Genomic DNA, 23,202 nt, shown 5'->3' with positions numbered 1-23,202 from the left:
CTTTTAAATAACTTCTTTTTTTAAAAAAAGGGGCTCCGTGGAGCCAGTCCTGTGTAACGGCACGCTCACCACACGATTTCACCTATGTTCGTATGTAACAACTAGCAGAAAATAGCAGCCGAGAGTAAAGGAAATGCCCTTTTGTTCCTAGGTGTTTATACACCTGATATGGGAAAACAATTAATAGTTAAAAATATTAGAAAAATTAGAAATTTTAAACTTTGTTTGCACTAGTATATAAATTTTCACGAATAAAAATCCAACATTGACTTTGGGGGAAAATTTATTGCTATTATAGGTCACTATTCATATTATTTTGGCTGATTTGTTTTTGAAAAGATTACAACAGGGTTTTTTATATTTTTCTGGGATTTTTTTACAAGTACAATGGAGCTTCAATATTTCAAACATATTTTAGAATTTTGGGATTTTTTATTTAATTACTAAATTTTTTCTCCATGTAGGATGTATATATTCTGTTTGACCAAAATATAGGATGTATATACACCATAAACCAAACGTTCCTGTCTCTGATAGTAGGCAGCCCAGTCATCCAGCTGGCCAACGGCCCATATGGAGATGGAAATGCAGCAGCCCAGCAATTCAGAAGGCCTCCAGACGAGCTCTGGACCAATTTGTGCGAGAGCTCCTCAGAATATTTGCTCAAAAAAAATCCCCTCTGAATATTGTCTCGAAACGCAAAAGCTCCTCTGAATCGGAGTGAGGAAGAAATTGTGGGAGCAACAGCAGAGGATGAGAGGAGGCAGCAACGCCGCTCGACGGCGTACGCCCGGTCCCGCAGTCGTCGGCTCGCCGGTGAACTCGTCCGCCGCCACTCGCCCTCCACCCTCGCCGTGGTGGCAGTCTAGATGCAGCTCAACAACTGAGGCGAGAGATCCCGTTTCCTTTCAACAGGTTTGCTCTCGATTTCTCTCAGTCTTTCCGATTTATTTCAATCTCATTAGCTGAGCAAGTGGTTTGCGGATTAAATTTGAGAATACGGATTGATTTATTTTAACCAAATTATAAGTTAGGGTTTGAAGGCCCATGGCAGCAGGCTAGCAGGGGCAATTCCGATTCCTTTGAACAGTTTTATTTCAATGTTAACTGAATAAATGATTCATGGATTGGTTTTTGTTTTGTTTTATACAGATTTGATTTTGAGGGGGGTTGGCTGAATTTTCTCAGGTTGACGTTTAAGGTTTCAGTTATGGCCCATTCGGAGAATAAAAGTATCCACTCCATCAATATCATGATACAATCATGCAAATATCGTATTCGAACCGTATACATACCCTTTAGCAACTTTGAGAACTAAATATACGCTTTGGGGCTCCTTTGGACACAAAGAAATTTCTGCAGACTGAAACTGTAGTAGGACTTGGTCAGTGCATGCCAAGTCTCTCCTTGACAAATACGCAATGCTTGATTTGTTGTTCAACTTCGGGCTAGTTGAATACTAGATTCAGATAATGAAGTGTTGGCAGCTAAGAACCAAGAGTTGGTTCTCAGTTAAGTCAGTTTGATTGATGCAGAGAAAAATATGTGGTCAGTGCATGCCAAGTCTCTCCTTGACAGATATGCTATGCTTGATCTGTTGTTCAACTTCGGGCTATTTGAATACTAGGTTCAGATAATAAAGTGTTGGCAGCAAAAAACCAAGAGTTGATTCTCAGTCAAGTCAGTTTGATTGATGCAGAGAAAGATATGTGGTGATGCTTCAGCAACAACGACCGGACAGTTGGTTCTCAGTCAAGTCTGTCGCATAGAAAGAAATACATGGTGATGGCTCGTCAACAACGGCCCAAGAGATCAGAGTGGTGTACCTGCCATTAGGAATCAGTCAAGTCTATGTGATAAAGCAACAAAAATTGCAACCCGATACCAAGGATGGCGTGCATGGAATCGATCCAATTCTAGTGAGTGGAGCACTGGCATTTTCTATGGTAAAACGTTTTACTATTGACCAGCAAGGTTGACTTTGCTAACCAGCAGAGGCATCAACTTCCAAGCTCAGTGTTCATTCCTGAAGATACAAGTCCCCCTAGTCCCAAATCGATCCCTCCTTTTTTGACCAGGAACCATGACTTTGCTAACCAGCAATGACCAGGGAGGCAGGGGCAGAGCATAAAAGGAGTTTACAGAGACATGAACTATTCAACTTCCAAGCTCAGCGTTCATTCCCGAGGATACAAGCCCCCCTAGTCCCCGCAAATGGAGATTTTCATTTCTGCGTTGATGGGTGAACTCATATCAAGATCCATGAGTTCCATCATCAACAAATACTCCAAGCCACCGGCGGAGGCCGTGGAGGCTGGCTTAGAGAGGATTCTACTCAGGGGGCAGGTCATCATCGACGAGGCCATGGGGCGGCACATCACAAACCACGGAATGCTCCAGCAGCTTAGTATGCTGAGGTATGCCATGTACCAAGGCTACTATGTGCTCGTCACCTTCAGATGCCAAGCGTACCAACAAGAGGAGAATATTCAGGCTGTCAGTCAATCTGGGGTCGTGTCCAAATTTCGTTATGCACAACGGCTCTGTCTCTCCAGCAGCAACAGCAAAAAAACATCACAAGCGCTTGAAGAGGCTCTCGACGGTTTGAGATCCATGATTCTTGATGCCAGTGAGATGGTGAGGTTCCTGACAACATATCCTCGCTTGCATCGTCAACCTTACAGCATGCATCTCTTGCTGGACAAGTGCATGTTTGCCCGCCAGAGGGAGACAGAAGTAGTTATGAACTTCCTTCTGTGCACACAATCTTGTACTAGTAGCTTTGATGTCCTCCCAATTGTTGGTCCGGAGAATGTTGGAAAGAGCACTCTTGTCGGTCATATCTGCGAAGACGAAAGAGTACGTGATCGTTTCCCCCAGATTGTTTTTTTCAGGCATGATAATTTCAGAGCTGAAGATGTAGCCGCTTTGAGAGGCAGATGTGTAGCAAGACATGAGAATAATGGGAGATTGCTGATCATTATCGACGTAGTTGGGGATCTTGATGAAGATCTGTGGGAAAACCTGTGCTTTCTTTGCCGGCAGAGCACTACATGTGGTAGTAAAATCATTATCACAAGCCGGTCTGACAAGATCACAAAGCTTGGAACAACACAGACTCTAGTACTGAAGCATCTGTCTGATGAGGTATTCTGGTATTTTTTTAAGGTGATTACGTTTGGAAGTACAGATCCCAAGATGCACCCGAGACTCGTGTATTTGGCAATGGAGATAGCAAAATTGATGTATAACCTCGCTGAAGCAAGCATCACTGCATGTGTGTTGAGAGCCAATTTTAACATCAATTTCTGGTGCAAGGTTCTGGCATTCCGACGAGGGTGCATGCAAAAGCAGCTCTGTAAGTCTGGGATGCATCCGTGTGAACTTCTCAGTGCGAATAGACCTGTGTATCTCCAACGAATGGGTAGAACTACTGAAGATGTTCTTGTTCTTGGTACTAATCAGACATGCTCTTCTGAAGAGGAAGTTCCCAAGATAACGGCCGTAGATGTTTTGTATGGAATCGCCAGGCCTCAAGGTGGGACATTTAAGGTCCTTCTATGGAAGTCTCGGATACCGCCCTACCATACCTACATCCAAACTTATGAGATTCGAGAGCTGCAAGCCAGAGCGGTGAAGAGGAAGCGCCCTCTGATGAATGGCATTAGACATGTTTAGTTTTGTTAATGTAAGTCGTCTATACTCTTGTGCCGCTATTTTCTGCTATGTTGTATAACTGAAAAATAAGGTATGCTATGGAGACATACATTTCTTTTATTATGCCCCTTGGCCAAGTTTGTTCAGAGTGTAGCAAGCTTTGCCCTTTTGTTCGAAAACTATCCATACCAGTGTGTCTTGCTTGTCAGACATCAATGGCCAACATATATGTGGGTAATCTTGTACTGTATATGTGGTGGCTCTGGCTATTATAAGCACTTTACACTCAACACGTAACATATAACACCACGATGCCACCCTATGATGCTCATGATGCCTTCATTTACTGTTTCTGAAACTAATACTCCACAACATAGTTCCGAGCCTTATGAAATTGCAAAACCTGAGTGTGGTCTTCTTCTTACGCAGAAAAGAACAATCGTATGATCTCGTGGGTTTTCGGTTCTTAATTTCCCGGTTCTGATTATTAAATCTTACCACTCTCATTCTCTGTAAGGTCACATTTTTTTGCAATTAATTTGACAGTGTGTTTCTGAAGCACCAATACTCATGGTTATACTTTTGCATGTCTACAATAAAGTACGGCTAGATTTTCTCTCTTGGTGCAAGACAACATGATCTCGACAAGTTACCAATGGCATTTAGGCATTCTGTTTCTGTTTTGATAAGCATCATTTGGATAAAAACTACTCCCTGCAGGCTGATGAACAGCTAACAATAAGTGATAAGCAAGCCTGGTGATCTCTAGCTAGCTACGAGAAAGGGTCTCCCCCGCTTTAGATTATAAGCAACGGCCAACAACAAGGTTCGATGCAGAGTAGTTCGGGTCGCAAGAGAACAGAAAAAGAAAATAAATAGTCTTGCTGGGGGCTCAACACATGATCTCTAGCTAGCTACAACGATGAAAAAACTCAGCATGGATTGTGGCCTCCCTGTGAATGCCACAATCAGCGAGGGTCCATGGATCCTGCAGGTATTTGCCACCGTAGGCTAACCCACAAGAGTCCGTTAGCTTCCTCCTTGCCTGGATCTTACTCCTGACGTCAGCGACCGTGTCAGAGGTTGCCACGTCAAGGGTGATGGTCTCACCTGCGAAGATCCTGACAAAGATCTGCATCTTCTCCACGGAGGGCGCACCCATTCTTCTTTCCAAAGGTGGCAAAGGTGGCAACTGTTGTGCTTCCTGCATAAACCTCCCCTTGAACGCATCTGTCAACGCAGTCTTCGAATTGACCGCCGGTAGCAGTAGCGCAGCAGCCTGTAACAGATTGCCACACACTATTATTCAGAAAGAACTATAAAACAACTGTTAGGGCATGTACTATATCTAGACTTGCCTCTTGTTTGCTGATACCAATGTCCATCTCCACCAGGTCTCTCTTGCGCCAGTGCTTCAGCACCGACACTGCGGAAGCCTGATACGTACGCAGGTCATCGTCAACTACATATGTGTGACCGCTGACAAACTCAGGATCACATGAATGGCATGATCTTTTATCTTTCCTGAAGGAGCAGCCTATCTTGAACGGGTCAAGGCTTGGATCCAGCAGCGTCTTTATGTCGCGAATGCAAGGTCCTGACAAGAATCCAGCCACGTCTAGTCCCGCGGCGCTGTTGTAAAGATTGTTGAAACTGCCGCACAGATGAGAGGTTCTTGCCATGCTCTTCAGGATGCATCCTATGGGGTAGGTCATGAAGCTGAGGAGCAGGTCCACGAACTCGTGCTTGCACTCTGCATACATGACCTTCCTGTCCTTCCTGTCATAGAAAAGCTTGATGGGGACCTGTGGATAATATTCAGAGACTGTAGGATCGCCGGTTTCTTGATATCGAGGCTTGGGAATCGTGGGTAAGAGCTCTGCGAGTAATGATCTTTTTGCCAAAACTGTGTGAACAGCTTGACCATTTCCTTTCGCGAGAAACACGTCAATGAATATGGTGGTGGATGAGATACAGGTCTTGAGCAAGGAAACCATACCTGAAATTTATGAAAAGAATTGGAACCATTAGTGATAGGTAGCTCGTAAGCATCAGGCCAAACAAATTCAGTTTGGGTCAGCTGCCTGAATTTTCCAGTGCCGCTTCCAACAATTACCCTTTAGATCAACATCGACTCAACGATTCTCAATCCTCACCTCAAAATCACTTTAAGGCAACATATAAACTACTATTACTATTTCACAATCATTTCAGTTAAGTTACACACCTTCTAAAAGAGTATTCTTCAGCTTATAGTAGTATTTAGAGTAAAATGCATTGGCAGTGACTTTACTCTAGTATTTACTATGTTGGAAATTTTCCAGTGAGTTTTGGTCGCAAGTTCAGTTACGTCAGCAACCTTGCTGGGCCTTGGACCTTGGGCTGGCATCAAAGGAATGGGATTGAAGCCAGGCCCGGAAGCCAGCAGCTCCTACAAGCAGGAGGCGAGGGTATCGAGATCAAGCAAACTATCCCGTTGGATCAGGCAAAAACGGCACGGCGGCTTCCTCTCCCACCTCGGGTCTTCTTCCTCAATCTCCTTATTGCTGTTTGATTATCTGCAACCAATTGTTGTACTCTTGAGTGAATCTAAGCTAATCCCTCTGTCCCACAACATAGCTTTCAAAAACGTCTTATACTGTGGGACGGAGGGAGTATTATCAATGAATCACTATGAGTTGCTAACAAGTTACCCCCGATGCATCTTCCTCTAGTATTTACTACTCCCTCCATCCGGAAATACTTGTCGCAGAAATGCATAAAAATGGATGTATCTAGAATTAAAATACGTTTAGATACATCCATTCCTCCGAGAAGTATTTTCGGACGGAGGGAGTATATATGTTGGAAATTTTCCAGTGAGTTCTCTTGGCAATTTCCAAGTGAATTTTTCATTGCAAGTTCAGTTACCACTGATGCATTTTACTCTAATAGAGTAGTATTTACTACTCCCTCCGTCCTATAATATAAGAGCGTTTTTTATACTACACTAATGTAAAAAACGCTCTTATATTATGGGACAGAGGGAGTACGTTGGAAATTTTAGCGAATTAGCAAAAGAATCTAGTTTGTTTACCTCGGCCCATCCGACGTCCACGTCCACCTCCTCGTAACCGTCTCTGATCCCATCTGCGCCGAGCCCCCTTAGGAACGACACCACATTGCTCGTCGACGCATGTTTGATCACCCAGTTGTCACTGATCACGAAACGTTCATTCCAGTTGGAGAACATCTCTTTGCGTGGTGTTTGGTTGTACACATGCACCAGCCTAGCCATGGCTACCTCCCAGCACCTGCGTCTATGTGGAGGCGCATGCTTTTCGACAAAAGGAGTACACGCTGAGCAGCCAAAACGATTATTGCACCTGCACTCGTATAAAAAAAGGAATTCTAGATGTAAATTGGTCGCATGTAGTACAACCGGTATATAAATAAAGCCAAGAAAAAGATGATACAGACCCGAATTCGTCCTTGTGCGTTGGCCTGTGAAGCGTGCCATGGCAGGCGTTAACCTTCAGCAGTTGGGCGTCGCGGAGGCGGTCGACGCTGCCGCAGAGGTTTGCCAGGCAGCCCGGCAAGGACGCGCCTGCGGTGAGCTGAACGGCGGATAGGGGGAGCGTGAGGAAGGCGAGGATGACGTCGACGAAGTCGGAGCCGGCATCGGCGAACAGGACGCGCTTCCGCGGCTTGTCCACGACGAGCTTGATCTTGATGGCGGCCATAGCCGGCTGAGGTAGCTAGTAGGAGCGATGGCGCGTATGGGTATGGCGGCCGTTTACTTAAGTTTAGATTAGAGGGCAAGAGATAAATTAAAGGAATACGAGACGGTACGTAGAGTCCCAAGAGTCTTTGCCCTGCAGCGGTTCACGTGCACGCAGTTGTTGTGCGTGCCTCGGCCTCTTCGGCTTCCCCAGCCGCCGTTACATCTCCGGCTGACTCCGAATTCCCAAGTCGTCACATCTTAATCACTGGGCATTCCCCATGCCGATTGCTTGCTACTGGTACTTAACCACGTTACTCTTCTTGCTAACCCACCCCTTCGTCTCTTGGAACCCATCCGATCGAACCAGTGGTGCGGGTAGACCGCAGCTATGGCCACCATCAGGATCAAGCTGGCCGTGGACAGGAGTCGGAACCGCATGCTGTTTGCCGACGCGGGCTCCGACTTCGTCGACGTCCTTCTCAGCTTCCTAGCTCTCCCGCTGTCCGCAGTCCAGTTCTGCGCAGCAGGCGCGACTTCATCACCGGGTTGCCTCTCCAACCTCTGCCACAGCGTCGTCAACCTTAGGGAGAGTAAGCTGCTGATGGCTGATTCCTGCCACCGGATGCTTCTCCCGCCTTCGCAAGAGCATGAGTTTGGGACCTATGGGTGTGTCATGTGCATCACCATGATATCAAATCCTTGTTGGTTCAATTGATCCGGCGCGGAGAGGTTGATTATGGTCTTTCGTTATCAACAGCTATGGTCCAGGAGCACTATGCAGTTACTACGATACATTTGTGAAGAACCAGCCGAATCTACAGGTAGACGGCGACTTCTGCAGGTGCTGGCTAGTCTTGGCTAGACTCGTGTATGTCTACAAAAGCGCGATCTCCGGGATCGGAAGGTTTGTAAGAGGGAGAGAACGGTTTGTGATCAGTGATGACTTGACGATCAAGCCGGTATCCACGAGCACCATGCAGTCGCTGCCTCACAACTTCATTCCTGATGCGATTCTACAGGAATTTGAGGAGATGCATGGAAGTTTGCGTCGGCTGGGCGGAGGTTTGAAAATTCAATTAATTTTAGACAAAGCAATTACATTTTCTATGAGGGCATTCACTTTTGTCTATTAATTTGGATTCTCTTACGAGTTTCAGGTTGTATCCATCCTCAAGGCTTCTCTGTCGTCACATAGTATATTCACTGACGTCTTTCTATCCAAGGGAACCCAGTGCTTCGTTCTAGAAGAAACCGTTGAGGAATCGGAAGAGGTCTAATGGGTCTGGCACCATATAGCTCGTCTCGAAATTTTCTGCGGCCAAGGACATTTCGTGACTGCCATCCTTATCACCTGGTTGAAGACCGAAGGTATGTCGTAGTAGATTCATCAGGCTTCCGTGATGGCCGTGTCGAAGCACTGGTGTAGGAGAGACAAGGCTAACGTGGTTGAGATGGAGATCACCATCGGGATACTGGAGGTAACCTAGCCGAGATTGCAAGTAATGCAGAACAGTTACTATATCCAGCTTGCTGAGGTTTTTAACTTTTTTTATCAATGATTTTGTTGTCTCTTGCAGGTTGTTGCGCTGCTGCGGGCGGTGCTCACCTCGAAGACGGCGCTGACCGATGTGTTCATCAACAGGCTGGAGGAAGGAACCACCTGCCCTGACGAATGTGACGGTCGAAAGGAAGTGAGTCACAGAGGCGGTTAGCTAGTTCACCGTGTTCAGAACAAAATTCGTGTTATATGCCAAAAAGAAAAAGAATTGGCGATAAAGATGACGGCACTGGAGCTTCAAAAAAAGAAGATGACGGACTTGTCCTTGTACATTGTCACAGATCTAGTTCTTGTTGTTCCTTTACTAATTTGGATGAACTTTTTTTGATTAAAAAAAAGGATGAACATATTATTCTACTGGTTTCAAATTTGTATGAAGTGTTGAGTTTGATCGGACAAGTAATAGCAAAAGCTACCACAATTCGGGTTAAGGTTCCAAAAATCTACTGCTTCATTTTGTTTGCCAAAAAATTACCACTTTAAGTCTTTTTTAGCAGAAAATGCTAGTTACTGCCTTGCTCAAACTAACCACGATTATGATAGATATGGCCCACCCGTCAGGGCTGACATGGCACAAAAGTCAACCATGTTTGATTTGACTGTTTAGCTAGACGTTATGGCAGGCGGGGCCCACGTCTCTGTCCCTGTAAGAAAAATTCCCAACTCTTAGGTTAGATAGACACGTCATCCCTATCAATTTTATTATACTTGATTGATATTTCCGAAGACGAAAAATCATCCATTATTCTTGAAATGCCATTTATTAATATCATAGGAGCAACCTTGTACTGTGCAGAATGGACGGTAACCTTCAAAATTTATGATGAAGAAATTATGAGGTACCTCCCGAGGAAGCCCGGAGACAAGGAAAAGTATATTCCTTCTCCAAAAAGAGTAGATGTGGTATTTTCTCAAAGGGTGCGGACCCACCGATGTCCGTACGTAAAATTAAATATATGAAGGTTGAGCTAAGCAACCCTAAAACCAACACTTAATGGGAGATGACCCATCTTAAAAAAGGATATAATAAATATCTATACCGATTGTTCGTCTTCGTGATTTAACAAAAGGGGTCCCAATGAACATGTTTGCAGGAGAAACATGTCTTAGAAGATAAAAACAAAAACAAAAAGGAAGGAGTCACATAGAGGCAACAGAGGAGAAGACAGAGTGTCGTACAAGTGCACCAAATCATACCACAGGTCGTACCAAACTGCTGAAAATAAGCCTTGGAGACAAAAGGAGAAGACTGCGTCGGGTATGAGCGAGCCTACTCCCAAAGCTATACCGAAAGCAACCAAGTACCCAAAGCGGAAGACAATGTGTGGTACGAGTGTCATAGCTCTTACCCATGGCCGTACCCGACCAGCACGGAAACCTTCTCCAAGTCCAGAGTGCAAGACGGGGTCCAGTACGAGCACTAGCGCTCGTACCAGTCCTCATACCGAACCGATGCCGAAAACCTTTCATCGACGCCAAAGGAGAAGATGGGGTGCGGTGCTAAAGGGGGTGGGGGTGTCTTCAGCACCAAAGAAATGGGTTTAGAGGTCGGACGGAGGTGGCTGACAGGCGGGGCAGGGAAAGGGCAGCCGACGATGATGGGCGGGTAAAAGCACACGACCCCATAAAGTGCATATGGAGGTTGCACTTTTTCTCGACGGAAAAATTAACTATGTTAGCGCTGAATTAAGCGTGCTGCGTTGGAGAAACGGACTTCTTTTCTTATATACTAGAAGACAAGGAGAAACGGACTCCTGTACCGATGCTTTTTAAGTTTTTTTAGCATCGTTTTTTTCGAGAATCAGTTTTTTTTCTTTATATATTTTTTAGAAGATTTTTTCTTTATATAAGTAGTAGCATGTGAGTTTTTTTGAAAAGCAGTAGTAGGGATGTGGAGTAAGCGGCCTACTCGCTCAGCTGGCCAACGGCCCATATGAAGATGGAAATACAGCAGGCCAGCATTTCAGAAGGCCTCCACACGAGCTCTGGACCAATTTGTGCGAGAGCAGCTCCTCTGAATCAACGCCTCGTGGGGCAAGAGCAGAGGATGAGAGGAGGCAGCAACGCCGCTCGACGGCCCACCGCGCACCCCCGACCCCGCAGCCGTCGGCTCGCCGGTGAACTCGTCCACCGCCATTCGCCCGCCGTCCTCGCTGTGGTGGCGGCTAGCTGCAGCTTCACTTCCTTAAGAGCCGACTGATCTGCGCTTCCGGTTTCCTTTCAACAGGTTGCTTTCGATTTCTGTCGCTCCTTGCCGATCTATTTCAATCTCATTTGCTGAACACAAGTGGTGTGCGGATTAAATGTGAGGAATGCAAGTTAGGGACTCTTTTAAGGCCAATGTCAGCAGACCAGCAGGTGCCAGCTCAACTGCTTCAAGCCGAGCACTAGCAGGGGCGATTCCAATTCCTTTCAGCAGCTTTATTTCAATGTTAACTCAGTAAGTGATTCATAGATTGATTTTTTTCTCTTTTGTGCTGGTTGATTTTTCTCAGGTTGACGTTCAAGGATTCGGTTATGGTTTTGTGGCCGTTTTCTCCTAGTGTGGTTCATCCAATTTTTGCAAAGTTAAGTTAATCTGCTAATTTTCCTTGGCCCTGCAAGAAAAATACCTGCCCATTCTGCTGGGTGGTGATGGTACTTCAAATGATGGTCATACAATTTGGTAGGTTTGTTTAACTGTTCGTGATAAAAATTCAGTGGCTTCTCTTCTTTATAGACTTGAATGTGCAGTTCACCTACAATTTTGTATGCTGCCATAAGGACTGTTCAACATTGAGTTCACAAATGAGTTTTTATCTCCCCAGATAGGTCGCAGAACCGCGTATTGTTGGCCATTACAGGCTGAATTTGTCGACGGCCTATCTTTTGTCTAGCGCATTACAGGCATGTCCTCGGTGAGAACTGAAATAGTGCACTGAAGGTTAACATGCCATGCGCTGCCATAGCATACTCTTTCAGCCTGCAAATAAATAGTGTACTGAAGGTTAACATGCCGTGCGCTGCCATAGCATGCTCGTACGACGCAATTATCCAAGCCATCAATATATGATACAAATATTGCATTTGAATCGTATACAGACCAACTAAATATACACTTTAGTTCAAAGATGGTTCTGAAAATGGTCATCAAGTTTAGAGACTGTCAGTGTATCTAATGAAACTTAGAAGCGGCCCCACAAAATATTTATTTTTCCCCGCAAAAAAAAGTTAATTAAGAAGTCTGAAATGATTTAGAGATCCTTTCGACACAAAGAAATTTGTGTACACTGAAAACTGTAGGACTTGGTCAGTGCATGCCAAGGCTCTCCTTGATTAGTACGCTATGCTCAGTATGTTTATCAATTTCAGGCTAGTTGCATAGTCCACTAGATTCAGATAAATGAAGTGTTAGCAGTAAACAACCAAGAGTTAGTTCTAAGTCAACAGTCAAGTCTGTTTGATGTTCAAAAAACCATGTGGTGATGCTTCAGCAACAACGACTTGACAGTTGGTTCTGGGTCAAGTCTGTCTGATAGAAAGAAATATGTGGTGATGGTCCATCAAAGATCAAAGAGTTGGTTCTCAGTCAGGTTCATCAAAGATCTGCATGGCGATGGCTCGTAAACAATGACCCCAGAGATCGAGTGTATGGAATGGATCCAATTTTAGTGAGTGGAGCACTGGCATTTTCTATGGTAAAACGTTTTACTATTGACCAGCAAGGTGGACTTTGTAACCAGCAGAGACATCAACTTCCAAGCTCAGTGTTCATTCCTGAGGATGCAGATCCCCCTAGTCCCAGATCGATCCCTTCTTTTTTGACAGGAAGCATGACTTTGATAACCAGCAATAACTGAGAAGCATGACTTTAGCAATCGCCGGGGGAGGCAGGGGCAGAGCATAAAAAGAGTTTGTAGGGACATCAACTCTTCAACTTCCAAGCTCAGTGTTCATTCCCAAGGATACCAGTTCCCCTAAGCTCCAGTGCCCACAAATGGAGATTTTCATTTCTGCGTTGATGGGTGAACTCATATCAAGATCGGTGAGTTCCATCATCAACAAATACTCCAAGCCACCGGCGCAGGCCGTTGAGGCTGGCTTGGAGAGGATTCTACTCAGGGGGCAGGTCATCATCGACGAGGCCATGGGCAGGCACATCACAAACCATGGAATGCTCCAGCAGCTTAGCATGCTGAGGTATGCCATGTACCAAGGCTACTATGTGCTCGACACCTTCAGATGCCAAGCGTACCAAGAAGAGGAGAATTTTCAGTCTGTGAGTCAATCTGGGGTCGTGTCCAAATTTCGTTATGCACAACGGCTCTGTCTCTCCAGCGGCAACAGCAAAAAAACATCAGAAGCGCTTGAAGAGGCCCTCGACGGTTTGAGATCCATGATTCTTGATGCCAGCGAGATGGTCAGGTTCCTGACAACATATCCTCACCTGCATCGTCAGCCTTACAGCATGCATCTCTTGCTGGACAAGTGCATGTTTGCGCGCCAGAACTGGTTATCAACTTCCTATTGTGCACACAACCTTCTACTGGTAGTCTCGGCGGGTTTGATGTCCTCCCAATTGTTGGTCCGGACAGTGTTGGAAAGAGCACTCTTGTCGCTCATGTCTGTGAAGACGAAAGAGTACGTGATTGCTTCTCACAGATTGTTTCTTTCAGGCATGATAATTTCAGAGTTCAAGATATAGCGGCTTTGGGAGGCACATGTGCACCGAGACATGAGAATAATGGGAGATTGCTGATTGTCGTTGACATAGTTGGGGATCTCGATGAAGATCTGTGGGAAATCTTGTGTTCTCTTTGCGGACAGAGCACTATAAGTGGTAGTAAAATCATCATCACAAGCCGATCTGACAAGATCACAAAGCTTCGAGCAACGCAGACTCTAGTACTGAAGCATCTGTCTCATGAGGCATACTGGTATTTTTTCAAGGTGATTACGTTCGGAAGTACGGACCCCAAGATGCACCCGAGGCTTGTATATTTGGCAATGGAGATAGCAGAATTGCTGAATGGTAATCTCATTGAAGCAAATGTTGCTGCTTGTGTACTGAGAGCCAATTTTGACATCAAATTCTGGTGCAAGGTTCTGGCATTCCGAAGAGCCTACTTACAAAATCAGCTCTGCAAGTTTGGCGAGCATCCGTGTGAACCTGTCAAGGAGAATAGACCTATGTATCTTCAACGATTGGGTAAAACTACTGAAGATATTCTGGTTCATGGTATTAATCAGACATGCTGTTCTGAAGAGAAACTTCCCAACATAACGAATGTGGATGTTTGGTATGGAAATACTAGGCCCCAAGGTATATTTAAGGCTCTTTCATGGAAGTCTCGGATACCACCCTACCATAGCTACATCCAGACGTGTGAGATTCGAGAGCTGCAAGCTAGAGCGGTTAAGAGGAAGCGCCCTCTGATGAATGCTAGTATCAGACATGTTTAGTTTTGTCAATGTAAGTTTTCTGCCATGTTGTATAACCGAAAAATAATAATGTATATGCTATGGAGACATACGTTTTCTTTATAACCGAAAAAGATTAAAATCAGCCGGCTGAAAACCAAGCTCACGTCCACCGCTTGCTCCTCTCGGCACGTGGACATGGCCCCACACGTGTCTCCCACTTCTTCATGCCTCCCGGCTTTATCTTCCCATCTTCTCTAGTGTCGTCTCTGCTACAACAACAACACCGCAGTTCCCGTAATTCTGCCGCTGCCGTTGGGATCCTCCGCAGTTGGACCTCCTCTCTCCCTCGCGCGCCATGGCTGGCCTATTCTCTGTATGATCCGGCATCCCGACCACCACCCTCTTGACCCTCTGCCTCTCTCCACCCTCCAGGCTCCGCCTCCCTGTGCCGCTGTGCACCGCCCAGGCGCCGCTTGCGCCCGACCTCGATTCTTCTTCGCTAGGGCCATTGTAGCCTCATATTGCGCACGCCAGGATCCGCCGAGATCTGCCATGCCGGCGCGGAGAGCCATCAACATCCGACACTGTTAGCAGCTACAACATCACGCCGTAGGTCCACGCTCACCCCGTGCTCGGCCCTGGCTCACTGTTTGCAACATCACCTCCAAGACAAGTTTTGGCAACAACAGCGTTGTTGCGGAATGGGCGGCAGCAAAAGACGACTGTGCTAGTGCACGACACGGCTGGAGATGTTGTTGCAATTTTTGCAACAAGAGTCTTGTTGCAAGAAATTAGAGAAAGAAGAGCAGCAATAGGGATTTTGTTACAGAAAATTAGAGAAGATGATGTTCTGCAACAAAGGTCTTGTTGCAGAAAGTTAGAGAAGAGGAGGCTTTGCAACAAAGGTCTTGTTGCAAAAAGTATGTAAAAGGAGATTCTGCAACAAGGGTCTTGTTGTAGAAATTAGAGAAAAGGAGATCATTGTTGCAAGATATTAGAGAAGGGGAACTGATGGGTCATGCATACACAATCGGACGGCTCACGACCCGTCCGATCTATTAAAAAGATGAGCCGACGGACGCATAGCATGCCCCTTTTTAATATCACATGCATGTTTTTTAAATAGGTGAATATACTTTTTAAAAATATATGAACACTTCTTTAAATCATAGGAACATTTTCAAAGGCATGAAACCTCTTTATAACTACACTGATATTTTAATAAGATGAATACCTTTCTTAATTATACATTTTTTTAAAAACAATACGTGAACATTTTCTATATACATACATTTTTAAAATATGATCCTTATAGTTATTTATATATATATTTTTTTTGAAAATGTGTGAACACTTCTTATTGTCAGATGAACATTTTCTGAAGGCGCGAACTCTTGTCATGAGCACTTTTTAAATTAGATACTGAATATATTTTAATATGTGAAATTATTTAAAGCCCACATATTTTTTGTGAAAATATAATTTTATAACACACGAAATCTTGTACTTATTTCTACTATCGATTTTATCATTATAATGTATATGTGATATTTTGAACACAAGTCGGTAAAAGAAAAAAAGAAGTACGAATGGGCCGCACTGATGGCGCCTGCTTCCCCCTCGCTATAAGCGGGGTGTAGCAGCGCCGCTCCCTCAAAAAGAAAATAAAAAAAGCAGCGCCGCTCCCTCTTGCAAACCCTCGAGACGCCGTCCCGTGTTCCTTTCCATCTCGGCCTTCCTTCAACATAAATCTGCGCCTACCCAAACCTCAGTCGGCTCGGCTATGGCCGCCATCAAGATGAAGCTCGTGGTGGACAGGTCGTCTAACCGCGTGCTGTTCGCCGACGCCGGCTCCGACTTGGTCGACGTCCTCCTCGCCTTCCTCACGCTCCCGATCTCCGCCGTCCAGCTCGCCGCAGGCGCGTCCTCGCCGGGCTGCCTCACAAACCTCTGCGCCAGCGTCCGCCACCTGGGGGACGCTAAACTGTTGAAGGGCGAGGCCTGCCACGGCACGCTTCTCAGGCCTACGCACGCCGATGAATTTGGGTCCGTATATATCCTTCCTACCTACCCCACGGAATTTGATCAGATCGCAAGATGATTTCTCTCACTCTTGCTGTCAATGTGTTGGTCATATCCATCCATGAGGAATTTCTATATGCTCGATCGCAGGTACGACCGCTTGCCATGCCCACGGTGCACTCCGTTCATGGAAACACAACTGATTCCACAGGGACAGGGACACAACCAGCAGTACGGCTGCAGGTGCTGGGACGTCATGGCTAGGCTTGTGCATGTGTACAACCAAGCAACACAAACGGAGGTGTTCTCCAAGTGGAAAGAGAGGTTCGTGATCAGCGACGATTTGGTGATCAAGCCGGCGGCGACGAGCACCGTCTTGTCTTTTCTTCAGAGGTTCTTAGGAGGAGATAGGATCAATGACGCCTACCAAGTGGAGGTGGACGTCGGATGGACCCAGGTGAAGTGAACTACTACCTGTATCTATTATCCATTTTGATGACAACTATTTCCGGACGGAGGGAGTACTACATTTCCTTGGTCGTCCGGCCTGATCCATATATACTGTGATACTATGATCATACTGCTGTTTGTATCTGCAACACTGATTTGCATAAGTTTCAGGTTGTTTCCTTGCTCAGGGCATGTGTCTCGTCCACCACCATATTCACCGACGTGTTTCTCACGAAAAGAACCGATGCTTTGATGAGCACATCGGTGCTCACGATTTACAAGCCTCGGCGTCAAGAAGCCAACGACGACCCTGGTCCGCAGATGAGCATCAAGCTTTTCTTCGACAAGGAGGACAGAAAGGTCATGTACGCTGAGTGCAAGCATGACTTCGTGGACCTGCTCCTCAGTTTCCTGACCTACCCCATGGGATGCATCCTCAAGAACCTGGCCGGCACCTCTCACCGGTTCCGCAGCTTCAACAATCTTTACAGCAGCGCCGACGGTCTCAACACGTCTGGCTTCCTGACGGGGCACTGCTTCGGTGACAAGAGCATGCTCCTGGATCCTAGTCTAGCTCCGTTGAGGACCCACGGCATCCATGGGTCGGAACAAGCAATTGTGGAGTGGTATTATCTCTGCCGCACCGGAAAGCGGCATTGCTTGTGCACAAAGGATAAAAGGCCATGCCATTTATGCAATCCGGGGTTTGTCGACGATCACACCTATGTTGTCGACGACGAGTTGCGTATACATCAAGCTTCCGCCGTGTCGGTGCTGAAGCACTGGCGCAAGAGAAACCGGGATAATGTAGTGGAGATGGACATTGCTGTCAGCAAACAAGAGGCAAGTTATCTATATATACATGCCTTGGCACTCAATTTTTTTCTTCTTAGAAATGAGTCATGGCAGTCGATGGCTTTAGGTTTTTTAAGTTTCTTGTGTGGATCAAACACTTGCAGGCTGTCGCGCTACTGCAAGCGGTGATCAATTCAGAGACTGCGCTGACAGATGCGTTCAAGGGGAGGTTTCAGCAGGCAGCACAACAGTTGCCACCTTCGAAAAGAAGAACATGTTCGCCATCGGTGGAGAACATGCAGATCTTTGTCAAGATCTTCACAGGCGAGACCATCACCCTTGACGTGGCAAGCTCCGACACGGTTGCTGCCGTGAGGAGTAAGATCCAGATGAAGGGGAAGCTAATGGCTGATTGTAGGTTAGTGTACGGTGGCAAATGCCTGCAGGATCCATGGACCCTGGCTGATTGTGGCATTCACAGAGAAGCCACCATCCACCTTGAGTTTTACCCCCGCGGCCTTATCAAAACAGAAACAGAATGACTAAATATCATTGGTAACTTTTCATTCAAAAAGGAGGTTGAGACTTGAGAACCATTATGATGCACACAACCATTTTTTCATTATAGTTGACGCAAGGCAACGGGGCCATGTCATTGGTAACTTGGGTCGATGATCATCACATACATAATCTAAGCCATACTTCGCTGTATAACCATGAGTTGTGGTTCTTCAGAACACACTGTCAAATTAATTGCAATGTGACCTTACCAAGTGAGAGTAGTAGGACTTAATAATGATAACCCAAAAATCAAGAAACGAGAACCCACTAGATCATACAATTATTCTTTTAAGCGGAAGAATAAAGACCACATTCTGATGTTGTAGTTACATTAGAGGCTAAGAACTATGTGGTGAACTATTATTTTCAGAAACAGTAAATGAAGGAATTATGAGAGTCATAGGGTGCATCGTAGTGCTATGTATTCAGTGTAAAATTCTTATAATAGCAAAAATCACCACATTATACAAGATTATGCACATACATATGGACCACTAATGACTGATCAAAACAAGCAAGACACACTAGTATAGCTAGTTTTCTAACAAAAGGGAACAACTTGCACTCTGGACAAACTTGGTCAAGGGGCATATGAAAGGAAATGTATGTCTCCATATCATACCTTGTTTTTTCAGTAATACAACATAGCAGAAAGTAGTGGCACAAGAGTTTACAAGGCGTACATTAGCAAAACTAAACATGGCTAATACCATTCCAGAGGGCGCTTCCTCTTCATCGCTCTAGCTTGCAGCTCTCGGATCTCGTAAGTTTGTATGTAGCAATGGTAGGGCGGTATCGGAGATTTCCATGCAAGGACCTTAAATGTTCCCCCTTGTGGCCTAGAGGTTCCGTACAGAACATCTACGGCCGTTATCTTGGGAACTTCCTCTTCGGAAGAGCATGTCTGATTAGTACCAAGAACAAGAATATCTTCAGTAGTTGTAGCCATTGGTTGGAAATACACAGGTCTATTCTCACTGAGAAGTTCATGCGGATGCCCATCAAACTTACAGAGATGATTTTGTATGTATCCTCTTCGTAATTCCAGAACCTTGCACCAGAAACTGATGTTAAAATTGGCTCTCAATACACATGCAGCGATGCTAGCATCAGCGAGATTATAATTCATCAACTTTGCCATCTCCATTGCCAAATACACAAGTCTTGGGTGCATCTTGGGATCCGTGCTTCCAAATGTCATCACCTTGAAGAAATACCAGAATGCCTCATGCGACAGATGCTTCAGTACTAGAGTCTGTGTTGTTCCAAGCTTTGTGATCTTGTCAGATCGGCTTGTGATAATGATTTTACTACCACTTTTAGTGCTTTGTCGGCAAAGAGAGCACATGCTTTCCCACAGATCTTCGTCGAGATCCCCAACTATGTCGACGATGATCATCAATCTCTCATTATTCACATGTCTTGCCGCACATCTGCCTGTCAAATTGGCTATATCTTGAGCTCTGAAATTATCGTGCCTGAAAAAAACAATCTGGTGGAAACGGTCACGTACTCTTTCGTCTTCGCAGATATGAGCGACAAGAGTGCTCTTTCCAACATTCTCCGGACCAACAATTGGGAGGACATCAAAACTACTAGTACAAGATTGTGTGCACAGAAGGAAGTTTGTAACTACTTCTGTCTCCCTCTGGCGGGCAAACATGCACTTGTCCAGCAAGAGATGCATGCTGTAAGGCTGACGATGTAGGCGGGGATATGTTGTCAGGAACCTGACCATCTCGCTGGCATCAAGAATCATGGATCTCAAACCTTCGAGGGCCACTTCAAGCCCTTGTGATGTTTTTTTGTTGTTGCTGCTGGAGAGGCAGAGGCGTTGTGCAGAATGAAATTTGGACACCACCCCAGATTGACTCACAGCCAGATTATTCTCCTCTTCTTTGTATGCTTGGCATCTGAAGGTGTCAAGCACATAGTAGCCTTGGTACATGGCATACCTCAGCATGGTAAGCTGCCGGAGCATTCCATGGTTTGTGATGTGCCGCCCCATTGCCTCGTCGATGATGACCTGCCCCCTGAGTAGAATCCTCTCTAACCTAGCTTCCACGGCCTCCGCCGGTGGCTTGGAGTATTTTTTGATGATGGAACTCATGGATCTTGATATGAGTTCACCCATCAACGCAGAAATGAAAATCTCCATTTGTGGGGACTAGGGGAACTTGTATCCTCGGGAACGAACACTGAGCTTGGAAATTGAATAGTTGATGTCTCTACAAACTCTTTCTATGCTCTGCCCCTGCCTCCCCCGGCCATTGCTAGTTATCAAAGTCACGCTTCTCAGTTGTTGCTGGTTATCAAAGTCATGCTTCCTGGTCAATCAAAGAAAAAAGGGAGCCATTTGGTACCACGGGGACTTGTATCCACAGTTCTTATGACTTCTCAGGAGTGGAAGTTGATGTGTCTGTCTGCAAACTCTTCTTGTGCTCTCTCTCTCTCTCTCTGGTAATGGCTGGTTAACAAAGTCAAGCTTTCTGGTCTGTAGAAAATGCCAGTGCTCTGCTCACTAAAATTGGACCCATTCCATGCGCAGGATCCTTTGTATGTGGTTGCATTCTTTCTTGCTTTATCGTATAGACTTGACTGGTACAGCACTTGTCTCTTGGTCATTGTTAACAAACCATCACGGCATAGATTTTTCTAACTTGTCACCTGACCGAGAACCGACTCTTGGGCCTTTGTTGATCACCACCACATACTTCTTTCTGTCAGTTACACTCTTGGGCCTTTGTTGATGAACCGACTCTTGGGCATTGGAGTATCTAGGTGAAATTAGCAGATTAACTTAACTTTGCAAAATTGGATGAACCATACTATACTAGGAGAAAACGACCACAAAGCCATAACTGAAACCTGAAACGTCAACCTGAGAAAAATCAAGCAACCTTCCTCAAAATCAATCTATAAAAGCTTACCACAAAACAAAACAAAACCAATCTATAAAATGAATCACTTATTGAGTTAACATTGAGATAAAGCTGTTGAAAGGAATTGGAATCGCCCCTGCTAGTGCTCGGCTTAAAGCAGTTGAGCTGGTACCTGCTACTGCTAGTCTGCTGACATTGGCGTTAAGACCCTAACTTGAATTCCTCAAAACTCAAATTGAATCCGCAAACCATTTGTTCAGCTAATGAGGTTGAAATAGATCGGAAGGGAGCGAGAGAAATCGAAAGCAACCTGTTGAAAGGAAACCGGAAGCGCAGATCAGTCAGCTCTTAAGGAAGTTCACCGGCGAGGGCGGCGGGCGAATGGCGGAGTACGAGTTCACCGGCGAGCCGACGGTCGCGGGGCCGGGGGTGCGCGGTGGGCCGTCGAGCGGCGCAGCTGCCTCCTCTCATCCTCTGCTCCCCCCACGGTTTCTTCCTCGGTCTGATTCAGAGGAGTATTTTTTTTAGACAATGATTCACTCGGCTGAGGGCCTTCGGAATTACTGGCCTGCTGCATTTCCATCTTCATATGGGCCGTTGGCCAGCCGAGCTGAACCTAGCTGACTGACAGGGTCCCCTAAAAAAACAAAAAGCATTCTAGATTTCAAATTTTTGTTTCTCAATGTTTATTTCGAGTTCGGATCTGAAATTTTTAGGAGCTGTAGTCACATTCTTGTGAACATTCACATTTTTTCAGATTTTTTTTGAAACATTTAGAATTAACTTTTTTGAAGTTGGAGCACCGGGAGCAGCTCAAGGATGGGAGCAAGTGATATTTTCCCCTGAATGGCATGTTTGGGTTCTCCTATTTTCTGCCTGATTCCTATTTGCCACTTACAGGGCAACCGGTATGTGGAGCACACCACCTCTCGTACTTTTTTTTGCGAATGTCCCCAGCCGGTTTTGTGAAGCTTCTAGAAGCTTTCGACCATTCCTTTCTGGTTTTGTGCTCATTGGTTTTTCATTTTTTCGCTCTCCTGATTCTTTCGAATTCTTGAATTTTTTCCTATTTATGTTTTTTAATGCCTGAACTTTTTCCAAATTCATAAACTTTGTTCTAATTCGTCAACTTTTTCAAATCCACAAATTTTTTTATTCCTGGACGTTTTTTTTAATTTGTGAACATTTTTCAAGTTCAATTTTTTTTTCGAATTCACAAAAAAGATAATTCAAATTCCTAAACCTTTCCTAAATTCGTAAATATTTCTTTTGAATTCGTTTTTTTAAGTTGGCGGTCGACCAGGTCAACCATGAACCGGGCATCAGGCACGTGCGCATGACCTGATAAGTGAGCTTGTCGCCTCGCGTTGCTGGGCCGGCCAAAGCCAACATCCGCGCGAGCGCGGCACCGCAAGCGCTGAACAGGAGGTCTCTGTTGTGTGGAGGGGAGCGCGGCGTTATAGAGGACGGGCTCATGAATTCAAAAAACATAGTTAAACGTTCCAAAAAAATATGTTTTCTACAAATACATATACATGTTCTTCAACTATGCATAAAGTTTCATTAAATAATGCAATTTATTTGCAGGCTACGCAAAAAAGACAAATACTTGGCCCAAATACAACAAAGGAAAAGACCATTTTAATTTATGCATTTGTATTTTTATAATATATGAACATGTATGGAAATGATTTTTAAACGTGTATACTACAACTATCTGCTTATGTGTATATTTGTTTTTGTTTTTTTAGGTGTGGAAATAGTTATTTCACTGAAAAAATAGAGGGTTGCCTGGAGCTCGGCATCCATATGCACTTTTTGGAATCGTGTGCTCCTACCCACCCATCATTAGTCGTCTGCCCTTTCACTGCCCCTGCCCGGCAGCCACCTCCATCCGACCTCTAAACCCCATTCTCCGGTGCCGAAAACAACCCCCCCCCCTAGCACCACACCCCATCTTCTCCTCTGGAGTCGATGAAAGGTTTTCGACATTGCTTCGATATGAGGGCCGATACGAATGGTAATTCTCGCACCGGACCCCGTCTTGCGCTATAGCACTCGTACCGCACACCCGCTTTCAGTATGTTTTGGTACGAGCGGGCTTGCTCCTACCCGACGCAGTCTTATCCTTTGATCTCCAAGACCTATTTTCGGCAATTTGGTATGACCCG

General features: G+C 45.3%; 5 protein-coding genes across 5 annotated transcripts; 3 read left to right on the top strand and 2 right to left on the bottom strand.

Moving 5' to 3' along the window:
• The first annotated feature begins 469 nt into the window (after window positions 1–469).
• LOC109735564 (uncharacterized) lies at window positions 470–3,907 on the top strand. Its single transcript, XM_020294779.4, has 2 exons — window positions 470–915; window positions 1,153–3,907. Exon 2 carries the CDS (start codon window positions 2,215–2,217, stop codon window positions 3,676–3,678), a length of 1,464 nt encoding a protein of 487 aa, XP_020150368.1. The 5' UTR covers window positions 470–915; window positions 1,153–2,214; the 3' UTR covers window positions 3,679–3,907.
• A 660-nt stretch (window positions 3,908–4,567) lies between these two features.
• LOC109735555 (uncharacterized) lies at window positions 4,568–7,379 on the bottom strand. The gene is made up of 4 exons (XM_020294770.1): window positions 7,117–7,379; window positions 6,734–7,022; window positions 5,016–5,462; window positions 4,568–4,936 (listed from the first exon to the last, which is right to left on the bottom strand). Exons 1-4 carry the CDS (start codon window positions 7,377–7,379, stop codon window positions 4,568–4,570), a joined length of 1,368 nt encoding a protein of 455 aa, XP_020150359.1.
• A 5,539-nt stretch (window positions 7,380–12,918) lies between these two features.
• On the top strand, window positions 12,919–14,360 carry LOC141022031 (uncharacterized). Its single transcript, XM_073497910.1, has 2 exons — window positions 12,919–13,317; window positions 13,848–14,360. Exons 1-2 carry the CDS (start codon window positions 12,919–12,921, stop codon window positions 14,358–14,360), a joined length of 912 nt encoding a protein of 303 aa, XP_073354011.1.
• Window positions 14,361–16,104: 1,744 nt separating this feature from the next.
• LOC109735556 (uncharacterized) lies at window positions 16,105–18,130 on the top strand. The gene is made up of 4 exons (XM_073497908.1): window positions 16,105–16,367; window positions 16,494–16,800; window positions 16,965–17,636; window positions 17,753–18,130. The coding sequence occupies exons 1-4, from the start codon at window positions 16,105–16,107 to the stop codon at window positions 18,128–18,130; spliced, it is 1,620 nt and encodes a 539-aa protein (XP_073354009.1).
• A 446-nt stretch (window positions 18,131–18,576) lies between these two features.
• LOC109735565 (disease resistance protein RGA2) lies at window positions 18,577–21,576 on the bottom strand. Its single transcript, XM_020294782.4, has 2 exons — window positions 21,342–21,576; window positions 18,577–20,926 (listed from the first exon to the last, which is right to left on the bottom strand). Exon 2 carries the CDS (start codon window positions 20,305–20,307, stop codon window positions 18,853–18,855), a length of 1,455 nt encoding a protein of 484 aa, XP_020150371.1. The 5' UTR covers window positions 20,308–20,926; window positions 21,342–21,576; the 3' UTR covers window positions 18,577–18,852.
• Between the last annotated feature and the right edge of the window lie 1,626 nt (window positions 21,577–23,202).

Source organism: Aegilops tauschii, chromosome 4, assembly GCF_002575655.3.
Source record: "Aegilops tauschii subsp. strangulata cultivar AL8/78 chromosome 4, Aet v6.0, whole genome shotgun sequence".
In the NCBI taxonomy this organism is placed as follows: domain Eukaryota; kingdom Viridiplantae; phylum Streptophyta; class Magnoliopsida; order Poales; family Poaceae; genus Aegilops; species Aegilops tauschii.
The sequence above is the reverse complement of the archived record's forward strand: the minus strand, read 5'-3'. Positions and strand labels throughout refer to the sequence as shown.

Excerpts from the sequence above, each read along its gene's own strand:
- LOC141022031 (XM_073497910.1), top strand. The coding sequence starts at position 12,919 with ATGGGTGAACTCATATCAAGATCGGTGAGTTCCATCATCAACAAATAC. Across the intron at positions 13,318-13,847 it reads TTCTTGATGCCAGCGAGATG|GTGATTACGTTCGGAAGTAC; the intron begins GTCAGGTTCCTG and ends TATTTTTTCAAG.
- LOC109735556 (XM_073497908.1), top strand. The coding sequence starts at position 16,105 with ATGGCCGCCATCAAGATGAAGCTCGTGGTGGACAGGTCGTCTAACCGC. Across the intron at positions 16,368-16,493 it reads ACGCACGCCGATGAATTTGG|GTACGACCGCTTGCCATGCC; the intron begins GTCCGTATATAT and ends GCTCGATCGCAG. Across the intron at positions 16,801-16,964 it reads TGGACGTCGGATGGACCCAG|GTTGTTTCCTTGCTCAGGGC; the intron begins GTGAAGTGAACT and ends CATAAGTTTCAG.
- LOC109735564 (XM_020294779.4), top strand. The coding sequence starts at position 2,215 with ATGGAGATTTTCATTTCTGCGTTGATGGGTGAACTCATATCAAGATCC.
- LOC109735565 (XM_020294782.4), bottom strand. The coding sequence starts at position 20,307 with ATGGAGATTTTCATTTCTGCGTTGATGGGTGAACTCATATCAAGATCC.
- LOC109735555 (XM_020294770.1), bottom strand. The coding sequence starts at position 7,379 with ATGGCCGCCATCAAGATCAAGCTCGTCGTGGACAAGCCGCGGAAGCGC. Across the intron at positions 7,023-7,116 it reads ACGCACAAGGACGAATTCGG|GTGCAATAATCGTTTTGGCT; the intron begins GTCTGTATCATC and ends ATACGAGTGCAG. Across the intron at positions 4,937-5,015 it reads TTGGTATCAGCAAACAAGAG|GCTGCTGCGCTACTGCTACC; the intron begins GCAAGTCTAGAT and ends AATCTGTTACAG.